The sequence below is a fragment of the Callorhinchus milii genome, unplaced genomic scaffold, assembly GCF_018977255.1.
Source record: "Callorhinchus milii isolate IMCB2004 unplaced genomic scaffold, IMCB_Cmil_1.0 Scaffold38, whole genome shotgun sequence".
Taxonomy (NCBI): domain Eukaryota; kingdom Metazoa; phylum Chordata; class Chondrichthyes; order Chimaeriformes; family Callorhinchidae; genus Callorhinchus; species Callorhinchus milii.
Window position 1 is genome coordinate 624,732 of NW_024704779.1, and position 16,876 is coordinate 641,607.

The 16,876-nt window shown below is 48.9% G+C and overlaps 1 protein-coding gene across 3 annotated transcripts in view; it reads left to right on the forward strand.

Moving 5' to 3' along the window:
- Nucleotides 1–8,792, forward strand: part of LOC103189875 (cytosolic phospholipase A2 zeta) — a 22,217-nt gene extending 13,425 nt beyond the window's left edge. For all 3 annotated transcript variants that reach the window (XM_007910423.2, XM_007910422.2, XM_007910421.2), the window contains exons 10-15: nucleotides 498–632; nucleotides 1,174–1,281; nucleotides 2,288–2,416; nucleotides 3,897–4,039; nucleotides 8,184–8,346; nucleotides 8,458–8,792. In XM_007910423.2, the coding sequence (XP_007908614.1) occupies nucleotides 498–632; nucleotides 1,174–1,281; nucleotides 2,288–2,416; nucleotides 3,897–4,039; nucleotides 8,184–8,346; nucleotides 8,458–8,606 (827 nt within the window). In that variant the 3' untranslated portion in view covers nucleotides 8,607–8,792. The remainder of the gene's footprint in view (nucleotides 1–497; nucleotides 633–1,173; nucleotides 1,282–2,287; nucleotides 2,417–3,896; nucleotides 4,040–8,183; nucleotides 8,347–8,457) is intronic.
- The last annotated feature ends 8,084 nt before the right edge of the window (nucleotides 8,793–16,876 follow it).

The following is a 16,876-nucleotide window of genomic DNA, read 5'->3' on the forward strand; positions in this document are numbered from 1 at the left end:
TGCATGATTGGACTTCTTACGCGCATATATCTCATAACCTCAAAATAATAATAATAATAATCCTTGCATTTGATATAGCGCTTTTCACGTCTTCTGGACATTCCAAAGCGCTTCACAGAATATACTGTAAAGTGAATTGATTGTATAATGGTGGCTGAAACGCGGCAGCTAATTGCGCACAGCAATGTCCCACAAACATTCGTGGATTGAAAATGACCAAGTTATTATTGTTTTGCTTTTTGGAGGGATTATTGTTAGGCGTGTGGGGTGAGGAAACTTGCCCAAGGTTTCGCCCTGACCTGCCTGGAATTGAACCCATGTCTCTCGCTTGCAAAGCGAGTGCTCTAACCATTGAGCTACAGGACTCCAAAATGCTTCAGGCTCTCGCATGTACAGACCGCACACACACACAATGCAGACAGTCTCAGAGCTTCAGAGCAACTCACGCTCATCACACGCATTGCACGCACCTCTTAATGACTAACTCTGTCTTTCAGTGCTGAGCAGTTCACCGGAGTCTGAGCAGAGCCACTGTGAACATTGCTCCAGAAAGTTGATGGAAATTTTGGAAATCTTGAACGAAGGGGAGAATTTTGAGGCAGCGCTCAGCAAACTCAACCTGGACGAGACAGGTAAACCTCACTCCCTGACATGACTCCCCAAGTCTCCATACGTCTTGCTTCACACCCGACGTCCGAAGTTTCTGTCAATCTCCTAGTCACACTTCAATCCATCCCCTAACACTCCCGAATTCTCAATCTTTCTCCTTCTCGGTCCTCAATATATTCACTGACTCCGCATGTCTCTGGTGTGGGAGTGACTGAGCTGCCTTGATCCTGGTTTGTAAAAAGAATTGTCTCGATCTGGCCATCTATCGAAGACGGCTGTTGACTCTTACACATTGGACCTGAAAGGAAAATTACACTGCACCCACCACTCAAAGCTTCCCAGTCTCGTTCTCTCACACACACAGAAACACACACCCCCACACACATACACACACACACAGAAACACTCACACACACACACACATAGTCACATAGACACATAGTCACACACACACACGCACACACATACTCTCTCACACAGACACACATACTCAAACACACAGACACACACTGCGCCACTCACACCGGAGTCATGTCTCAAATTAAAGACCAATTCTGTTTTCAGAGCTTTGCGGTTTGTCAGATCACCAGAACAGATCCTCTGAGTATTACTGTGAAAAATTGATCGGAAATTTGGAAACGGTGAATGAAGCGGAGAACAAAAACACCCAAGGTAAATGCATTCCTCTTATATCTCAATCCAGCCCCTGACTCCCTCAAAGTCTTTCGAGTTTAAAGTAGGCTTTACAATTAGGGGTATAGATTGCAATATCCGGAAATTATGATGAAACTTTACAAAACATTGGTAAGGCCTCAGCGAGAGAACAGCGTTCAGATCTGGGCAACACACGTTAGGATCGATTTCAAGGGACTTGAGAGGGTGCAGACAAGGTTCACAGGAAGGTAACAGGAACGATGGTCTTAAGTTATCAAGAGAGGCAAGAGAAGCTAGGATTATTCTCCTTGGAGTATAAGAATTTAAGAGTGGACTTCATAGAAGCTTTGAAAATTATGAGGGATATCGACAGTGTGAACAAGGAGAAACTGTTCTACTTCTGGGCGGGTGGATTGATAACCCGAGCCGACCAATTTCAAATAGTTGTACAAAGATACAGAGGGCAAACGAGGAGAATATTTTTTTAACACAGTTGTTAGGAGGTGGAAAACATTGCCTGAAAGTCTGGTGGAAGCCGGTTCGATAACGGCATTTAAGGGACAAATAGATAGAAATTTGCGGAGGACAAGTTTGCAGGGCAATGGGGAGAGACCCGGGGAGAGGGATTGAATTGGAAAAGCTCTTTTCAAAGAGCTGGTACAGACACTTTCGGTCGAATGGCCTCCTTCTGTGCTGTGAAATTATTTGATTCTATCATTCTATGAAGTCTCCATTCATCTCTCTCTCACAGCTCAATCCTTCCACTGGCTCCTCCAAGCCTCCTTCCGTTTCCATCTCAAACCTCAGTCTATCTCCTGACTTACTTCCCCAAGTCTGAAAACTGAACCGTCCCCTGAATTCCCCCAAGTCTCCATACATAACCCACTGAAACCTCAATCTGTCTGCTGACAACCCACGTCTTTATCCATCTCCATCTCACATCTCCTTCCATCTCCTGACTGCCCTCAAGTCTTAATGGATCTCCCGGTAGTATCGGGGTTTAACCAATCTGCCTTTCTCCCAGTCGATGAGAAGCGGTGTCTGATCCCGAGCGTCTATATGAAGACGATGAGGGCTTTGGTATCCTGGAACTGGGGGGAAAATCCTAACTTCGCCTATCATGACTCTCGCATCAAAGAACTGAGTCCCAGAGGTGAGATTCACACACACACACACACACACACTGTCACGCGCTTTAAACACACACACACACACAAAAACACTCAGTACACTCACCCACACGTGTACTCACACTCACACACAAAATCACTCAGTCACACACACACATTCACAGTCAATAACACACACACTCACTCACACACACTGTAAACACTTTAAACACACACACTCACACACAGTCACTGACTCTATCACACACTCTCAAGCACACACTGCCACACACTTTAAACACACACACTCACACACTCACTCACACATACACTGCCACACACTTTAAACACACAATAACACACACAGCCACACACTTTAAACACACACACTCACTCACACATACTGCCACTCACTTTAAACACACACATTCATATACACACTCACTCACACTAACACACGCACTCATTCACACACACTGTCACACACTTTAAACACACACATTCACTAACACAAACACACTGCTACACATTCCCTCACACACACTGCCACACTTTAAACACACACACTCACAAACACACTCACACTAACACACACACTCTCTCACACACACTGCCACACATTTTAAACACACACACTCTCCAACACTCACTCACACTAACACACACACCTACTGACACACACGTTAAACACACACACTCACACACACACTCAACAAACTCACTCCAACGTGCACTCACACACTGAGACACTTACTCACAAACCAACACACATTGAAACACTCACTCACACACATACATTCACTCTTTCACATTCACTTCACTCACTCAGTCACTCATACAGTTACACACATACACATACTCTAACTGATTCACTCACACATACTCTCTCACACACTCACTGAATCGTACACACGCTCTGAAGCATTTACTCATACACGCTCTGAAACCATCGCACACTCAGGCACACACTCACTCACACATACTCGCTGTCACATACGCCCTCTCACTCAATCACACATACTCACTCACTAACTTACTCGCTCACACTGAAAAACTCAGTGACTACCACGTGAACTCTGAAACACACACTCAAGCGTAGACGGAAACATTCAATCGCAACAAATCTTACTCACACACGCACTAAAACGCCCGTTCACTCCACACGCACTGAAACACTCACACTCACTCATTCACACACTCACATATTCACTTTCGCTCAACCTCACTTAAACACGCACTGCCTTACTCACTCACTCATACATTCTCACTCTCATTCACAGCCACACAGTCACTTACACATTCATATGCTCACTCACACGTTTACTCACTCACGTACAAATACACAACTACTCACTCACATAATGACTCAACCATTCAGAGTGTCACTCTAGTCTCTTAGTAATAATATTAACCGTTGTAATTACTATAACTACTAATCACGTTGTGGAGATGTCCCAAAGTGCTCCACGTGAAACACTGCAAACCATAGTGATTGTGAGATTTATTCATTTTTTTCTTTGCCAGGTCTGGAGCTGTACGAACAGGAATATCTATACCTGATAGACGCCGGGCTGGAGAATAATTGTGCATATCCCCTGGTGCTCAGGGAAGAGCGTAAAGTGGATCTCGTCCTGTCATTTGATTTCAGCGCTGGTGATCCCTTCCTGGTAATGTACCTGAATCCAAACACTGAAACTAAGAGAGACCTAGAAACAGACAGACTGAGACTGTGAGAGACTGAAAGAATGAGACTGAGACAGTGAAAGACTGAGGGACCGAGAGAGAGAGGAGAGAGAGAGAGAGAATGAGAGAGACTGAGAGAGATACTAAGACAGTGTGAAGATGAGAGAGAGAGAGAGAGAGTCATTGAGAGACCGAGAGATGGAGACTGTAAGATTGAAACAGTGAGAGACTGCGTGAGAGGGAGAGAGGGAGTGAGAGAAAGAGAGACAGATGGGTGTGGGGGTGGGGGATGAGAGAAATAGAGAGAGAGAGGTAGGAGTGGTCGGGGGGTGGGGGGGTGGGGGAGAGAAATCGTAAGAACATAAGGAATAGGAGCAGTAGTAGGCCGGTCGGCTCCTCGAGCCTTGCCACACCATTTAGACAGTTTATGGATGATCTTCTAACCTAACTCCATTTACACACCATATCCCCATATGCCTCAATGCCTTTCGTTTTTACAAAATCAATCAATCACAGTCTTGAATATGTTTAATGGCTGAGCATCCACAGCCTTCTGGGGTAGATAACCCCATAAAATCAATATCCTCTGAAGGAAGAAATGTTTTCTCAACTCAGTTCTTAAACTGACCTTTAGTCCTGAGACCAGGGCATCTAGTTGCAAATTCTCCAAACAGGGAATCTGTCTAACATTACCTACCCTGTCAACGACCTTAAGAATCTTACAGGTTTCTATAAGATCGCCTTTAATTCTTTTATAGTCTGAAGAATATAGTCTAGTCAACATTTTGTCGCAGGTCAACCACCTTATCCCAGAAGCCAACCTAGTCTACCTACTTGCACGCCATATAAGGCGAGTATATCATTACTTAGATAAGAAGACCAAAACTGCACACAATATTACAGGTGCGGTCTCACCAAGGCCCTATACAATGGCAGCAAGACTTCCCTATTCTTGTACTCCAACCCCTTTGCAATAAACGCTGACATGCTATTGGCCTTCCTAATTGTTTGCTGTACCTGCAAACTAACTTTCTGTGATTGGAAAACAACGACTCCTAAATCCCTGTGAATACTGACCAAATTTAGTCTTTCCCCCTCCAGAAAATAACCTGTTTTTCTATTTTTTCTACCTAGTGAATAACTTCACACTTTCCCACATTATCTACATCTGCCAACTCCTTGGCCTCTCATTTACCCAGTTTACGTCACTTCACTTCCACCTTGTGGCCTGCTCACAACTTACTTTCCCACCGAGCATTGTATGCTCCGCGAATGTATATACATTAAGCTCTACTTCCTCATCTAAGTCATTGATGTAGACGGTAAACAGTTGAGGCCCAACATTGATCCTTTCGGTACTCAACTAGTTACAGCCCGCCAATCTGAGAAGGACCGATCTATTCCTACTCCCTATGTTCTGACTGTTAATCACTTCAATCCATGTTAATATTCCGTGAGTATTAATCTCATGTAACAACCTTTTATGGGTTACTATGTCGAATTCCTTCTGAAAATCTAAGTACACAATACTTACTGGTTCCCCCCTATCTATCCGACTAACTACGTCTTCAAAAAACTCTAAAAGATTTGTTAAAGACGATTTCCCTTTCATAAAACCGTGTTAACACTGCCTAATCACATGGTGACTTTCTAAGTGCCCTATGATGACATCCCTAATTAGAGACTCTACAATTTACCATGCCACCATCGTCAGGCTATTTGGTCTATGGTTCCCACTTTCTCTCTCCCACTCTTCTTGAATAGCGATGTTACGTTTAGGACCTTCCAATCAACGGGAACCCTTCCAGAATCCAGAATTTGTTTAATGACACTGTTATCACTTTACTGACCATTATATTTTCTCTTGTCTCTTCCGATAAGGGACCTACTTTTACTTTTGTTAAACTCTTTATCCTTATATACTTGTAAAAGCTCTTAAAATCTGTCTTGACATCTCAAAATAGTTTTCTCTCATATTCCACTTTCTCCCTCTTAATCAGTTGGTTATCCTTTGCAGATTTCTAAAGGCCTCCCAATCCTTAGGTTTACAGTTCTTTTTGTCAATATTATAGGCCTCTTCTTTTATCTTTATACTTTCTTTAACTTCTGCAGTTAGCCACGGTTGAACCACTTTTCCCGTGGTATTTGTATTTTTCAAGGGATTATACGTTCGGTCCGAATTACCTAACATATCTTTGAACGTTTGCAATTGCTTTCCTACCATCATATCTTTTAATCTACATTCTTAGTCCATTTTAGCCAAGTAGTCCTCATACTTGCCAACTTGGCTTTACTTAAGTTTATGAGTCTTGTTTCCAACTTAACTACATCACCCTCAAACATAATACTGCTTCGTTCCACAGTACTAGATCTAGGATAACCTGCTCCCTGGTTCGATCCTCAACATACTTATCTAGAAAACTATCTCTAATGCATTCCATAAACTCATCCTCTAACTTACTTTTGCCAATTAGGTTTCCACTGTCTATATGATGATGAAAATCGCCCACTATTCTTGTATTATCCTTGTTACTTGCTCCTCTAATTTCTTGATGAATACTCTACCTATACTGCAACAGCTATTAGGGGTTCCATAAATAGCTTCCACTAGTATTTTCTGCAACTTATTGATTCTTATTTCCACAAATACTGATTCTACATCCTAATTTTTTGGCTTCAAACGCCACATGTCTCAAGGCTACACTTCCCCTCTCTGATTGCCATATTGCCAAAATGTTCAATACATCTGGTAACCTGGAATGTCTAGCTCCCAATCTTTGTTACCCTGTAACCACATCTCAGAAATGGCTATTAGTTCGCACCCGTTTATATCTATAAATTCATCTATGTTGTTACGAAGAGAAAGAGAGAGAGAGAGAGAGAGAGAGGGGCAGCGATATGGAGTCAGTGAGAGAGAGAGTGAGAGAAAGAGAGAGAGAGACGGAGAGAGAAAGAGAGGAGAGAGAGAGAGAAATAGACTGGACGGCAGGCAGGCAGGCAGAGGGACAGGCAGAGAGAGACTAAAAGAAAGAGACTGAGAGACTGAGAAAGGGAGAGACTGACTGAGAGAGAGAAAGAGAGGAGAGAGAAAGAGAAACAGACTGTTAGACAAACAGACAGACAGACAGACAGACAGACAGACAGGCAGGCAGGCAGGCAGGCAGGCAGGCAGGCAGGCAGGCAGGCAGGCAGGCAGGCAGGCAGGCAGGCAGGCAGGCAGACAGACAGACAGACAGACAGACAGACAGACAGACAGACAGACAGACAGACAGACAGACAGACAGACAGACAGACAGACAGACAGACAGACAGACAGACAGACAGACAGACAGAGAGAATAAAAGGAGACTGAGTGAGTGAGAGAGTGACTGGGAGACAGGCGACTGAGAAAGAGAGAGCGAGAGAGATTGGTATATTATTATATCTATATAGAAAGAGAGAGAGAAAGAGTGACTGGGAGAGCGAGAGACTGAGAGTGAGAGAGATTGAGAGTGAGAGCGAGAGATTGAGAGAGACTGAGAGAGAGAGACTGAGAGTGAGAGAGATTGAGGGTGAGAGCGAGAGATTGAGAGAGACTGAGAGAGAGAGAGACTGAGAGTGAGAGAGATTGAGGGTGAGAGAGACTGGGAGAGACTTCGAGAAACAGAGACAGAGACAGAGAGAGATACAGCTGTTGAGTTCTGTGGCAGTAATATAATAATAATAATAATAATAATAATAATAATAATAATAATAATAATAATAATAATAATAATAATAATATTCTTTGCATTTGATATAGCGCTTTCCACGTCGGGAGGACATCCCAAAGCGCTTCACAGAACACACTATAAAGTGAATTGACTGTATTTTTGTGGGCGAACGCGGCAGCCAATTGCGCACAGCAATGTCCCACAAACAGTCGAAGATTGAAAATGACCAATTTATTATTGTTTTTTTGTTTGGGAGGGATTATTATTAGGCGTGTGGAGTAAGGAAACTTGCCCAAGGTTTCGCCCTGCCTGGAATTGAACTCAGGTCTCTAACTTGCAAAGCGAGTGCTCTAACCACTGAGCTATAGGATTCCACTAGGTGGGAGTGCGGGCTGGTATTTTGCTCTGTACGAAACCGTCTTCTCTTGCGTGACAGACGCTGACCGAGGCCGGGAAATACTGCACCGCAAATGGTATCCCATTCCCAGACTTGCCCTTGGAGCTGGATAAAACGCCTCATGACTTTTATGTGTTCACAAAGCCTGGAGCACCCACTGTCGTGCACTTCCCGCTATTCAACGACTGCAACTGCACAGACGGTGAGTGTGCGTGAGACAGAATATGTGCGTGAGTGAGAGTGTGAGTGCGTGAGTGTGAGTGAGAGAGACTGGGCGAGAGTGTTTACTCAACCTGATACTCTCTGCTCACAGGGTCAAGCCCGAAGACGATGATGGATAAATTCGGAACTCAGAAGTTGAGTTACACCGGGTACGAGTTTGACGAGTTGCTGGGAGCAGCAAGTCAGAACGTCAGTAAAAATGTGGGGAAGATCACAGAGCAAATCGAGGCCCTGCTCTGAGCACAGCTGATCTTTGTCCTCCGGGTGTGGGCTTCCCAAAGCTGACCTCAGTCCTCCAGGTGTGGGCTTCCCAAAGCTGACCTTTGTACTCCAGGTTTGACCTGCCCACGGTTGGATGGGGTAAAATGTTCAGACACTGTGAATTGGAAGCCATTTCTGCAAAAATAAATGGAAATAAAACTCAAAGGACGCTGATAAGCGTGAGACACCTCTCTTTGGGGTAAAAGGCGGTATGTGAATGTGAGCGCTGAAGCGCTGTGAGGCGTCGCTCTGGGGGGGCTAAAGGCTGATTGGGTTCTGTATGGCTCCCAAATTCAAGTCTCCAACAGTCCATTGATACACAGACTGATCCTCATTCTCTCTTTGACCAAATTATAGACATGGCCCTGGGCTCTGAGCACGCTGGATATCCTGGCATCTGCTGGCTCTGATCTCTGTGCCTGCTCGTTCTGGTCTCGACCCAGGAAGGAGCGGGTCCCTTCTCCCTCATCTCTCCCCATATACTGCACTCTGTGCTGGTGGAGCTTCATGGGGTACGTACAGGGAAACACAGTCCTGCGGCATTGCGTTCCTGGAGACGATCCGGCGCTCTATGTTACTCTATTGCCCACGCAGAAGATGTCACTCAACGGCGTGTAGGACTAGTTCACTCGCTGTGCGTCAGCCAAGCTCAGTCAGTATACTTCAGCCTGTCTCAGACACTGTATGTCAGTCTGGCTCAGTCACTGTATCTCAGCTTGTCTCAGTAACTATGCTTCAGCCTGGCTCAGTCACTGTGCCTCAGCCTGTCTCAGTCACTATACTTCAGCCTTGCTCAATCACTGTGTGTGAGTCTGTCCCAGACACTGTTTGTCAGCCGGGCTCAGTCACTCTACGTCAGCCTGGCTCAGTCACTGTGTGTCAGCCTGTTTCAGTCACTATACTTCAGCCTGGCTCAGACACTATACTTCAGCCTGGCTCAGACACTATATAATAATAACAATAATCCTACGACTTGATATAGCGCTTTTGAGGTCGGGCGGACGTCCCAAAGCGCTTCACAGAACACACTGTAAAATGAATTCACTGTATAGTTGTGGGCGAACGCGGCAGCCAATAGCGCACAGCAATGTCCCACAAACAATCGTGGATTGAAACTGACCAATTTATTATTGTTTTGTTTTTTGGAGGATTATTATTAGGCTCTGTGTGGAGTAAGGAAACTTGCCCAAGGTTTCGCCCTCTGCCTGGAATTGAACTCAGGTCTCTCGCTTGCAAAGCGAATGCTCTAACCACTGAGCTACAGGACTCCACGAGTCTATCAGTCTGTCTCAGACACTGTATCTTAGGCTGTCTCAGTCACTGTATCTCAGGCTGCCTCAGTCACTGTATCTCAGCCTGTCTCAGACACTGTATGTCATCCTGTCTCAGAAATTGTATCTCAGCCTGGCTCAGTGCTGTATTTCAGCCTGTCTCAAACACTGTATGTCAGTTTTTCTCTGTGCTGTGTTTCACCCTGTCTCAGATACCGTATCTCAGCTTGTCTCAGACATTCTGTGTCAGCCTGGCTCAGTCGCTGTACCTCAGTCTGTCACCGACACTGTATTCATCCTGTCTCAGGCGCAGTATCACAGCCTGTCTCAGACACTGTATTTCACTCTGTCTCAGTCACTCTATGTCAGGCTGTCTCAGTCGCAATGTGTCAGCCTGTCTCATACAGTGTTTCTCAACCTGTCTCAGTCACTGTGTGTCAGCCTGTCTCAGACACTGTATCTCAGCCTGAATCAGTCACTGTACCTCAGCCTGTGTTAATCACTCTACGTCATCCTGGCTCAGTCGCCGTTAGTCAGCCAGGCTCAGACAGTGTATATCTGCCTGTCTCAGACACTGTATCTCAACCTGTCTCAGACAGTATATGTCAGACTGTCTAAGACACTGTATGTCAGCCTGGCTCAGTCACTCTATCTCAGCCTGTCTCAGACACTGTATGTCAGCCTGGCTCAGTCAATGTATCTCAGCCTATCTCAGACACTGTATGTCAACCTGGCTCAGTGACTGGGAGTCAGCCTCAGTTATTTTCTTGGTCTGTCGCCTCGGAGTTCAAAATTCAGCCCACAGACACATACACACACAAACACACACCGGAAAATTGCAGTGACTGAACACATTCAAGACTGAGATTGATACAACAACAACAACAAGATTCCACTAATTGAGAGCCTTTCACGTCGGGCGGACGTCCCAAGGCGCTGATAGATTTCTTGAGGGGAATGGATGAAGGAATATGGGATCAAACGAGTGGGTGGAGGGAGAATAGATCAGCCATGATCTTATTGAATGGCGTGGAAGGCTCGAGGGGCCGAATGACCTCCTCCTGTTCCTAATGCTTACGTTCTTATATTCTTACGACTGTGCGTTTTGACAAACCCCAATTTGCGCAAAGCGTCTTTCACTTAAACAGTTGTGAAGCCAACGGATGAGCGAGTGACACACACAGAGAGTGAGACATACACTGAGAGTGACAGAAGGGAGAGTCGGGCAGACACACACTGAGAGGAATACAGAGACACAGAGAGAGGGAGAGAGACGGTGAGAGAAAAAGATATAGCGAGAAAAAAAATTGGGGTAGACAGAGTGAGAGTGACAGAAAATTGTAGGATTTCTGTAATTTATGTGTTACTTAATATCTCAAATTGTATTTGAGATGGTTATTGATATTTGAAACATATATAATCGGTCTCATGTGGGGGGAGCTGGTAGCGACTGTCGTCGCAGAATATCCTTATTCAAGTAGTGGAAAGGAAAGTCTCTTTATCAAAAAGAAAACTGTATTCATTCATTTTCTGTAAACTTTTCATGGAAACTTGATCTGCAGCTGGAGAGAGAGTTGTATTTTCACACATGTACCGTCCTGCAAAAGTCAGTGGGTGAAAGGTCACCTAAACAGCAATATAAACAACAACAACAACAAAGCTACATTGATAGCCCTCATTTCTCGTCGGGTTGACATTCTAAGACGCTAAACAGTCAGGAGTCAGGACCCGACCATGGGAAGGACTGGGGTAGGGTTGAGGGAAGACAGAGTGGTGGGAGGGAGAGAAAAGGTTGGATCAAAAAAAGGATCTTCAGACCGGCCTTGAAGGAGGCAAGGGAGGAAGCATGGCAGAGGGACCGTGGGATGGAGTTCCAGAGTGTGGGGGCAGAGAGGCTAAAAGCCCGGCCACTAATGGGAGGACGGGTCGGGTGCGAGACATGGAGCAGACCGGAAGCCGATGGACGCAGTGAGCGGGCACGTTGGTAGGAAATCTGCAGGTCGGGGTTGCTGGGGCTCGATCGGGGTTGGTGGGTCTCGATCGGGTTTGCTGGGGCTCGTTCGGGATTGCTAGGGCTTTTTCGGTGTTGCTGGGGCTTGAATGGTGATGGCTGGTGCTCGTTCGGTGTTGGTGGCGCTCGATCGAGGTTTTTTGCGTCTCGTTGGAGGTTGCTGGGATTCGTTCGGGCTTGCTGGGACCCGCTTGGAAATGATGGAGCACATTCGGGGATGCTGGGACTCCTCCATTGTTGCTGGGACTCGATCGGGAATGCTGTGGCTCGTTGGGGGTTGCTGGGCTGGTTTGTAATTGCGTTGGCTCGTTCAGGTTTGCTGGAGCTGGTGCGCGGTTGCTGGGGCTCGCTCGGGGTTGCTGGGGCTCGTTCTTGGTTGCTGGGCTCGTTCGGTGTTGGTGGTGCTCGATCGGGGTTTTCTGAGTCTCGCTGGGGGTTGCTGGGGCTCGGTCGGATTTGCTAGGACTCGTTCGGGGTTACTTGGACACGTTCAGTGTTGCTGGGTCTCGTCCTGATTAGCAGGGTCTCGTTCGGGTTTGCTCGGTCTCGTTCGGGCTTGCTGGGGCTCGTTCGGCTATGCTGGGGTTCGATGGGTGTTGCTGCGGCGCATTCGGGTTTGGTGGGGCTTGCTCAGGGTTTCTGTGAATCGTTCGGTGTTTCTGGTGCTCGTTCGGGATTTTTGGAGCTCGTTTGGGATTGCTGGGGATCGTTCTGGATTACTGCGGCTCGCTCGGGGTTGGTGGGTCTCGTTCAGGAATGTTGGGGCTCGTTGGGTATTTCTGGGATTCGTTCGGATTTAGTGGGGCACGTTCGGGTTTACTGGGACGCGTTCGGGCTTGCTGGAAGTCGATCGGGTTTGCTGAGGCTCGTCCGGTGTTGCTGGGGCTCGTTCGGTGTTGCTGGGGCTCGATTGTTGATGGCTGGTGCCCGTTCGGCGTTGCTGGGCCTCGTTCAGGTTTGCTGGGTCTCGATTGTTGATGGCTGGTGCCCGTTCAGGGTTGCTGGGGCTCGTTCGGTTTTGCTGGAGCTCGTTCGGGTTTGCTGGGGCTCGTTTAGTGATGGCTGGTGCCGTTCGGGTTTGCTGGGCCCCTTTCGGGCTTGCTGGGACTCGCCTGTTGTTGTTGGGGCTCGATCGGATTTTGCTTGGGCTCGTTCGGTGTTATTGGGGATCATTCGGTGTTGCTGCGGATCGTTCGGGTTTGCTGGGGCGCGTCGGTGTTGCAGGAGCTCCTTCCGTGTTGCTGCGCATCGTTCGGATTTCCTGGGGCGCGCTCGGGGATGCTGGGTCTGGTTCGGTGATACTGGGGCTCGTTCGGGGTTTCTGGCACTCATTCTGGTTTAATGGGACATTTCAGGGTTGCTGCGGCACGTTCGGGGTTACTTGGACTCGTTTTGGCTTGCTGGAGCTCGATAGCGTTTGCTGGCGCTCGTTCGGTGTTGCAGTGTCTTGCTTGCTGAAGATCGATCGGGTTTGCTGGGGTTAGTTCGGTGTTGCTGCTGCTAGATCGTGGTTGCTTGGGCTCGATCGGTGTTACTGGGGCTCGATCAGTGTTACTGGGTCTCGTTCGGTGCTGCTGGGGCTCGATTAGTGATAGGTGGTGCTCTTTCGGGGTTGCTGGTGCACGTTCGTTGTTGCTGGGCCTGGTTCTGGCTCTCTCGGTGTTGCTGAGGCTCATCCGTTGTTGCTGCGGATCGATCGGTGTTGCTGGGGCTCGATTGATTTTGCTGGGGCTCGCTCCAGGTTGCTGGGAACCTTTCGGCGTTGCTGGGGCTGGTTCGTGGTTGCTGGCGCTGTTGGTGTAACTGCTGCACGATCGTGTTTGCTGGGTCTCGGTAGGCGTTACTGGGGCTCATTCGGGATCGCTGGGGATAGTCTGGTTTTGCTGGGGCTGGATCGGAGTTCTGGGGATAGTCTGGTTTTGTTGGGGCTAGTTCGGGTTTGCTGAGATTGTTTCGGTGTTGCTGCTGCTCGATTGGGGTTGCTGGGGCTCGATCGGTGTTACTGGGGCTAATCCGTTGTTGCTGGGTCTTGTTCGGTTTTGCTGGGGCTCGTTCGGGATTGCTGTTGCTTGTTCGGTTCGCTGTGATTCGATCGGTTTTACTGGGGCTTGTTCGGTTTGCTGGGGCTCGTTCGGTGTAGCTGCTGCTCGATCGTGGTTGCTGGGACTCGATAGGGGTGACTGGTTCGTTTGGGGTGGCTGGGCCTCGATCGCGGTTGCTGGGGCTCGTTTGGTGTGGCTTGCGCTCGCTCGGGGTTACTGGGGCACGATCGGGGTTGTTGGGGCTCTTTCGGGGTTACTGGAGCTCGTTTGGTAATGACTGATGCTCGGTCGGGGTTACTGGACCTCGTTTGCGCTTGCTGGTGCTCGCCTGGTATTGCTCGGGCTCATTCGTTGTTTCTGGGGCTCGATCGGGTTTGCTGGGACTCGTTCGGTTTTGCTGGCTCTCGTTCAGGATTGCTGGGGCTCGTTCAAGTTTGCTGTGGCACAATCGGGGTTGCAGGCGCTCGCGCGATGTTGCTGGGGCTCGATAGGGGATGATGGGGCTCGTTCGGTGTTGCTGCTGCTCAATCGGCGCTGTTGGGGCTCGATCGGTGTTACTGGGGCTTGTTCGGTGTTTCTGATGCTGGTTCGGGCTGCTGTGGCTCGATTGATGATGGCTGGTGCTGTTTCGGGTTTGCTGGGCCTCGTTCGGTCTTGCTGAGGATCGAGCGGGGTTTCTGGCTCTCGTTCGTGATTGCTGGGCACCATTCGTGTTAGTTGGTGCTCGTTCGGTGTTGCTAGGTTTCGTTCGGTGTTGCTGGGGCTCGCTCGGTGTTGCTGCGAATTGCTCGGGGTTGCGGGTCCTCGCTTGCGGATGCTGGGGATCTTTCGGGGATTTTGGGACACGCCCTTGTTTGCTGGGGCTGTTTCTCTCTTTGTGGGGACGGTACGTTATTGCTGGTACTCGTTCGGTGTTGTCGAGGCTCGTTTGGTGTTGCTGGAGCACGTTCGGTGCTACTGGGACTCGTTCGATTTTGCTTTGGCTCGTTCGGTGTTGCTGGCGCTCGTTCAGTGATGGCAGAGCTCGTTCGGAGTTGCTGGGGCTCGTTCGGTATTGCTGGGATTCATTCGGATTTGCTGGGACTTATTGGGGGTTCCTGGTGCTCAATCGGGTTTCCTGGGGCTCGATTGGTGATGGCTGGTGCACGTTCGGGGTTGCTGGGCCTCGTTCAGGCTTGCTGGGTCTCGATCGGTGTTGCTGGGGTTCATACGTTGTTGCTGGGGCTCGATCGGGTTAGTTGGGTCTCGTTCGGTGTTGCTGTGGCTCGCTCGGATTTGCTGGGAAACGTTCGGAATTGCTGGGGCTCTTTCTGACTTAATGGGGACCGTACGTTTTTGCTAGGGCTCGATCGGTGTTGTCGAGGTTCGTTCGGGATTTCTGGGCCACGTTTGGGATTGCTGGGTATCGTTTGGGTTTGCAGGCGCTCGCTCGGGTTTGCCGGGTCTCGATCGGGAACCCTGGGGCTCGTTCGGGTTTGCTGGGTCTCGTTGGCTGTTGCTGCAGCTCGATGGGTGTTGCTGGGGATCGTTCAGGTTTGCTGGTGCGCGTTCGGGAATGCTGGGGCTGCTTCGGTGTTACTGGGCTTGTTCGTGTTTTCTGGCACTCGTTTCCATTTGCTGGTGCTCGATCTGGGCGGCTACGGCTCGTTCGGGCTTCCTGGCGTTCGTTCGGGTTGATTGGGGCACGTTTGGGTTTAATGGGCCACGTTCGGGGTTACTGGGGTGCTTTCGGTGTTACGGGGTTTCCTTCGGTCTTTCTGTAGTTCGATCAGTTTCGCTGAGGCTCGTTTAGTGACGCTGGGGCTGATTCGGTGTTACGGGGACTCGATCAGCGTTGCCGCTGCTCGTTCGGGGTTGATGAGGCTCGCTCGGTGTTGCTGGGTCTCGTTCGGGATTGCTGGGGCTCCTTTCGTGTTGGCTGGTGCTCGTTCGGTGTTGCTGTTGCTCGTTCGGTGATGCTGGGGCTCGATCGGTTTTCCTCGGGCTCGATTGGTAATGGCTGATGCCCGTTCGGTGCTGCTGGGCCTCGATCAGGCTTGCTGGGTCTCGATCGGTGTTGCTGGGGATCATCCGTTTTTGCTGGGCTCGATCGGCTATGCTGGGGCTCGTTCGGTGTTGCTGGGAATTGTTCGGTGTTGCTGGGAAACGTTCGGGATTGCTGGGGCTCTTTCTGACTTTCTGGGGACCGTTCGTTATTGCTCGGGCTCGATCGGTGTTTTCGAGGCTCGTTTGCGATTTGTGGGCCACGTTCAGGGTTGCTGATGCGAGTTCTGGAATGCTGGGGCTGTTTTGGTGTTACTGGGCTCTTTCGGGTTTTCTGGCACTCGTTCGAGTTTGCTGGGGCTCGATCGGGCTTCCTGGGGATCTTTCGTGTTTATTGGGGCATGTTCGGATTTAATGAGGCACGCTCAGCTTTGCTGGGGTGTTACTGGGACTTGTTTGGGTTGGCTGGTGCTCGATCGGCCTTGCTGGGGCTCGTTCGTTGTTGCCCGGGATCATTCATGGTTGCCAGGGCTAATTCGGAGTTGCTGGGTCTCATTCGGAGTTGCTGCGCCTCGTTTGGGCTTGCTGGGACATGTTCGGTGTTGCTGGGGCTAACCTGTTGTTGCTGGGTTCGATCAGTGTTGCTGGGAATCGTGCTGTTTAGTTAGGGCTTGTTCGGTGTTGCTGGGCCTCGTTTGGTTTGCCGTGGCTCGCTTGGCGTTGCTGGGAATCGTTCAGGATTGCTGGGACTCTTTCTGATTTTCTGGGGACCGTACGTTATTGCTGGGGCTCAATCGGTGTTGTCAGGGCTCAGTCAGCGTTGATGGGGCTCTTTCAGGTTTGCTGTGGCATGTTCGGGTTTGCTGGGACTCGTTCGGTGATGCTGGGTCTTGTTCGGTGTTAGTGGTTCTTCTTCGGTGTTGCTGGTGCTGTTTCGGAATT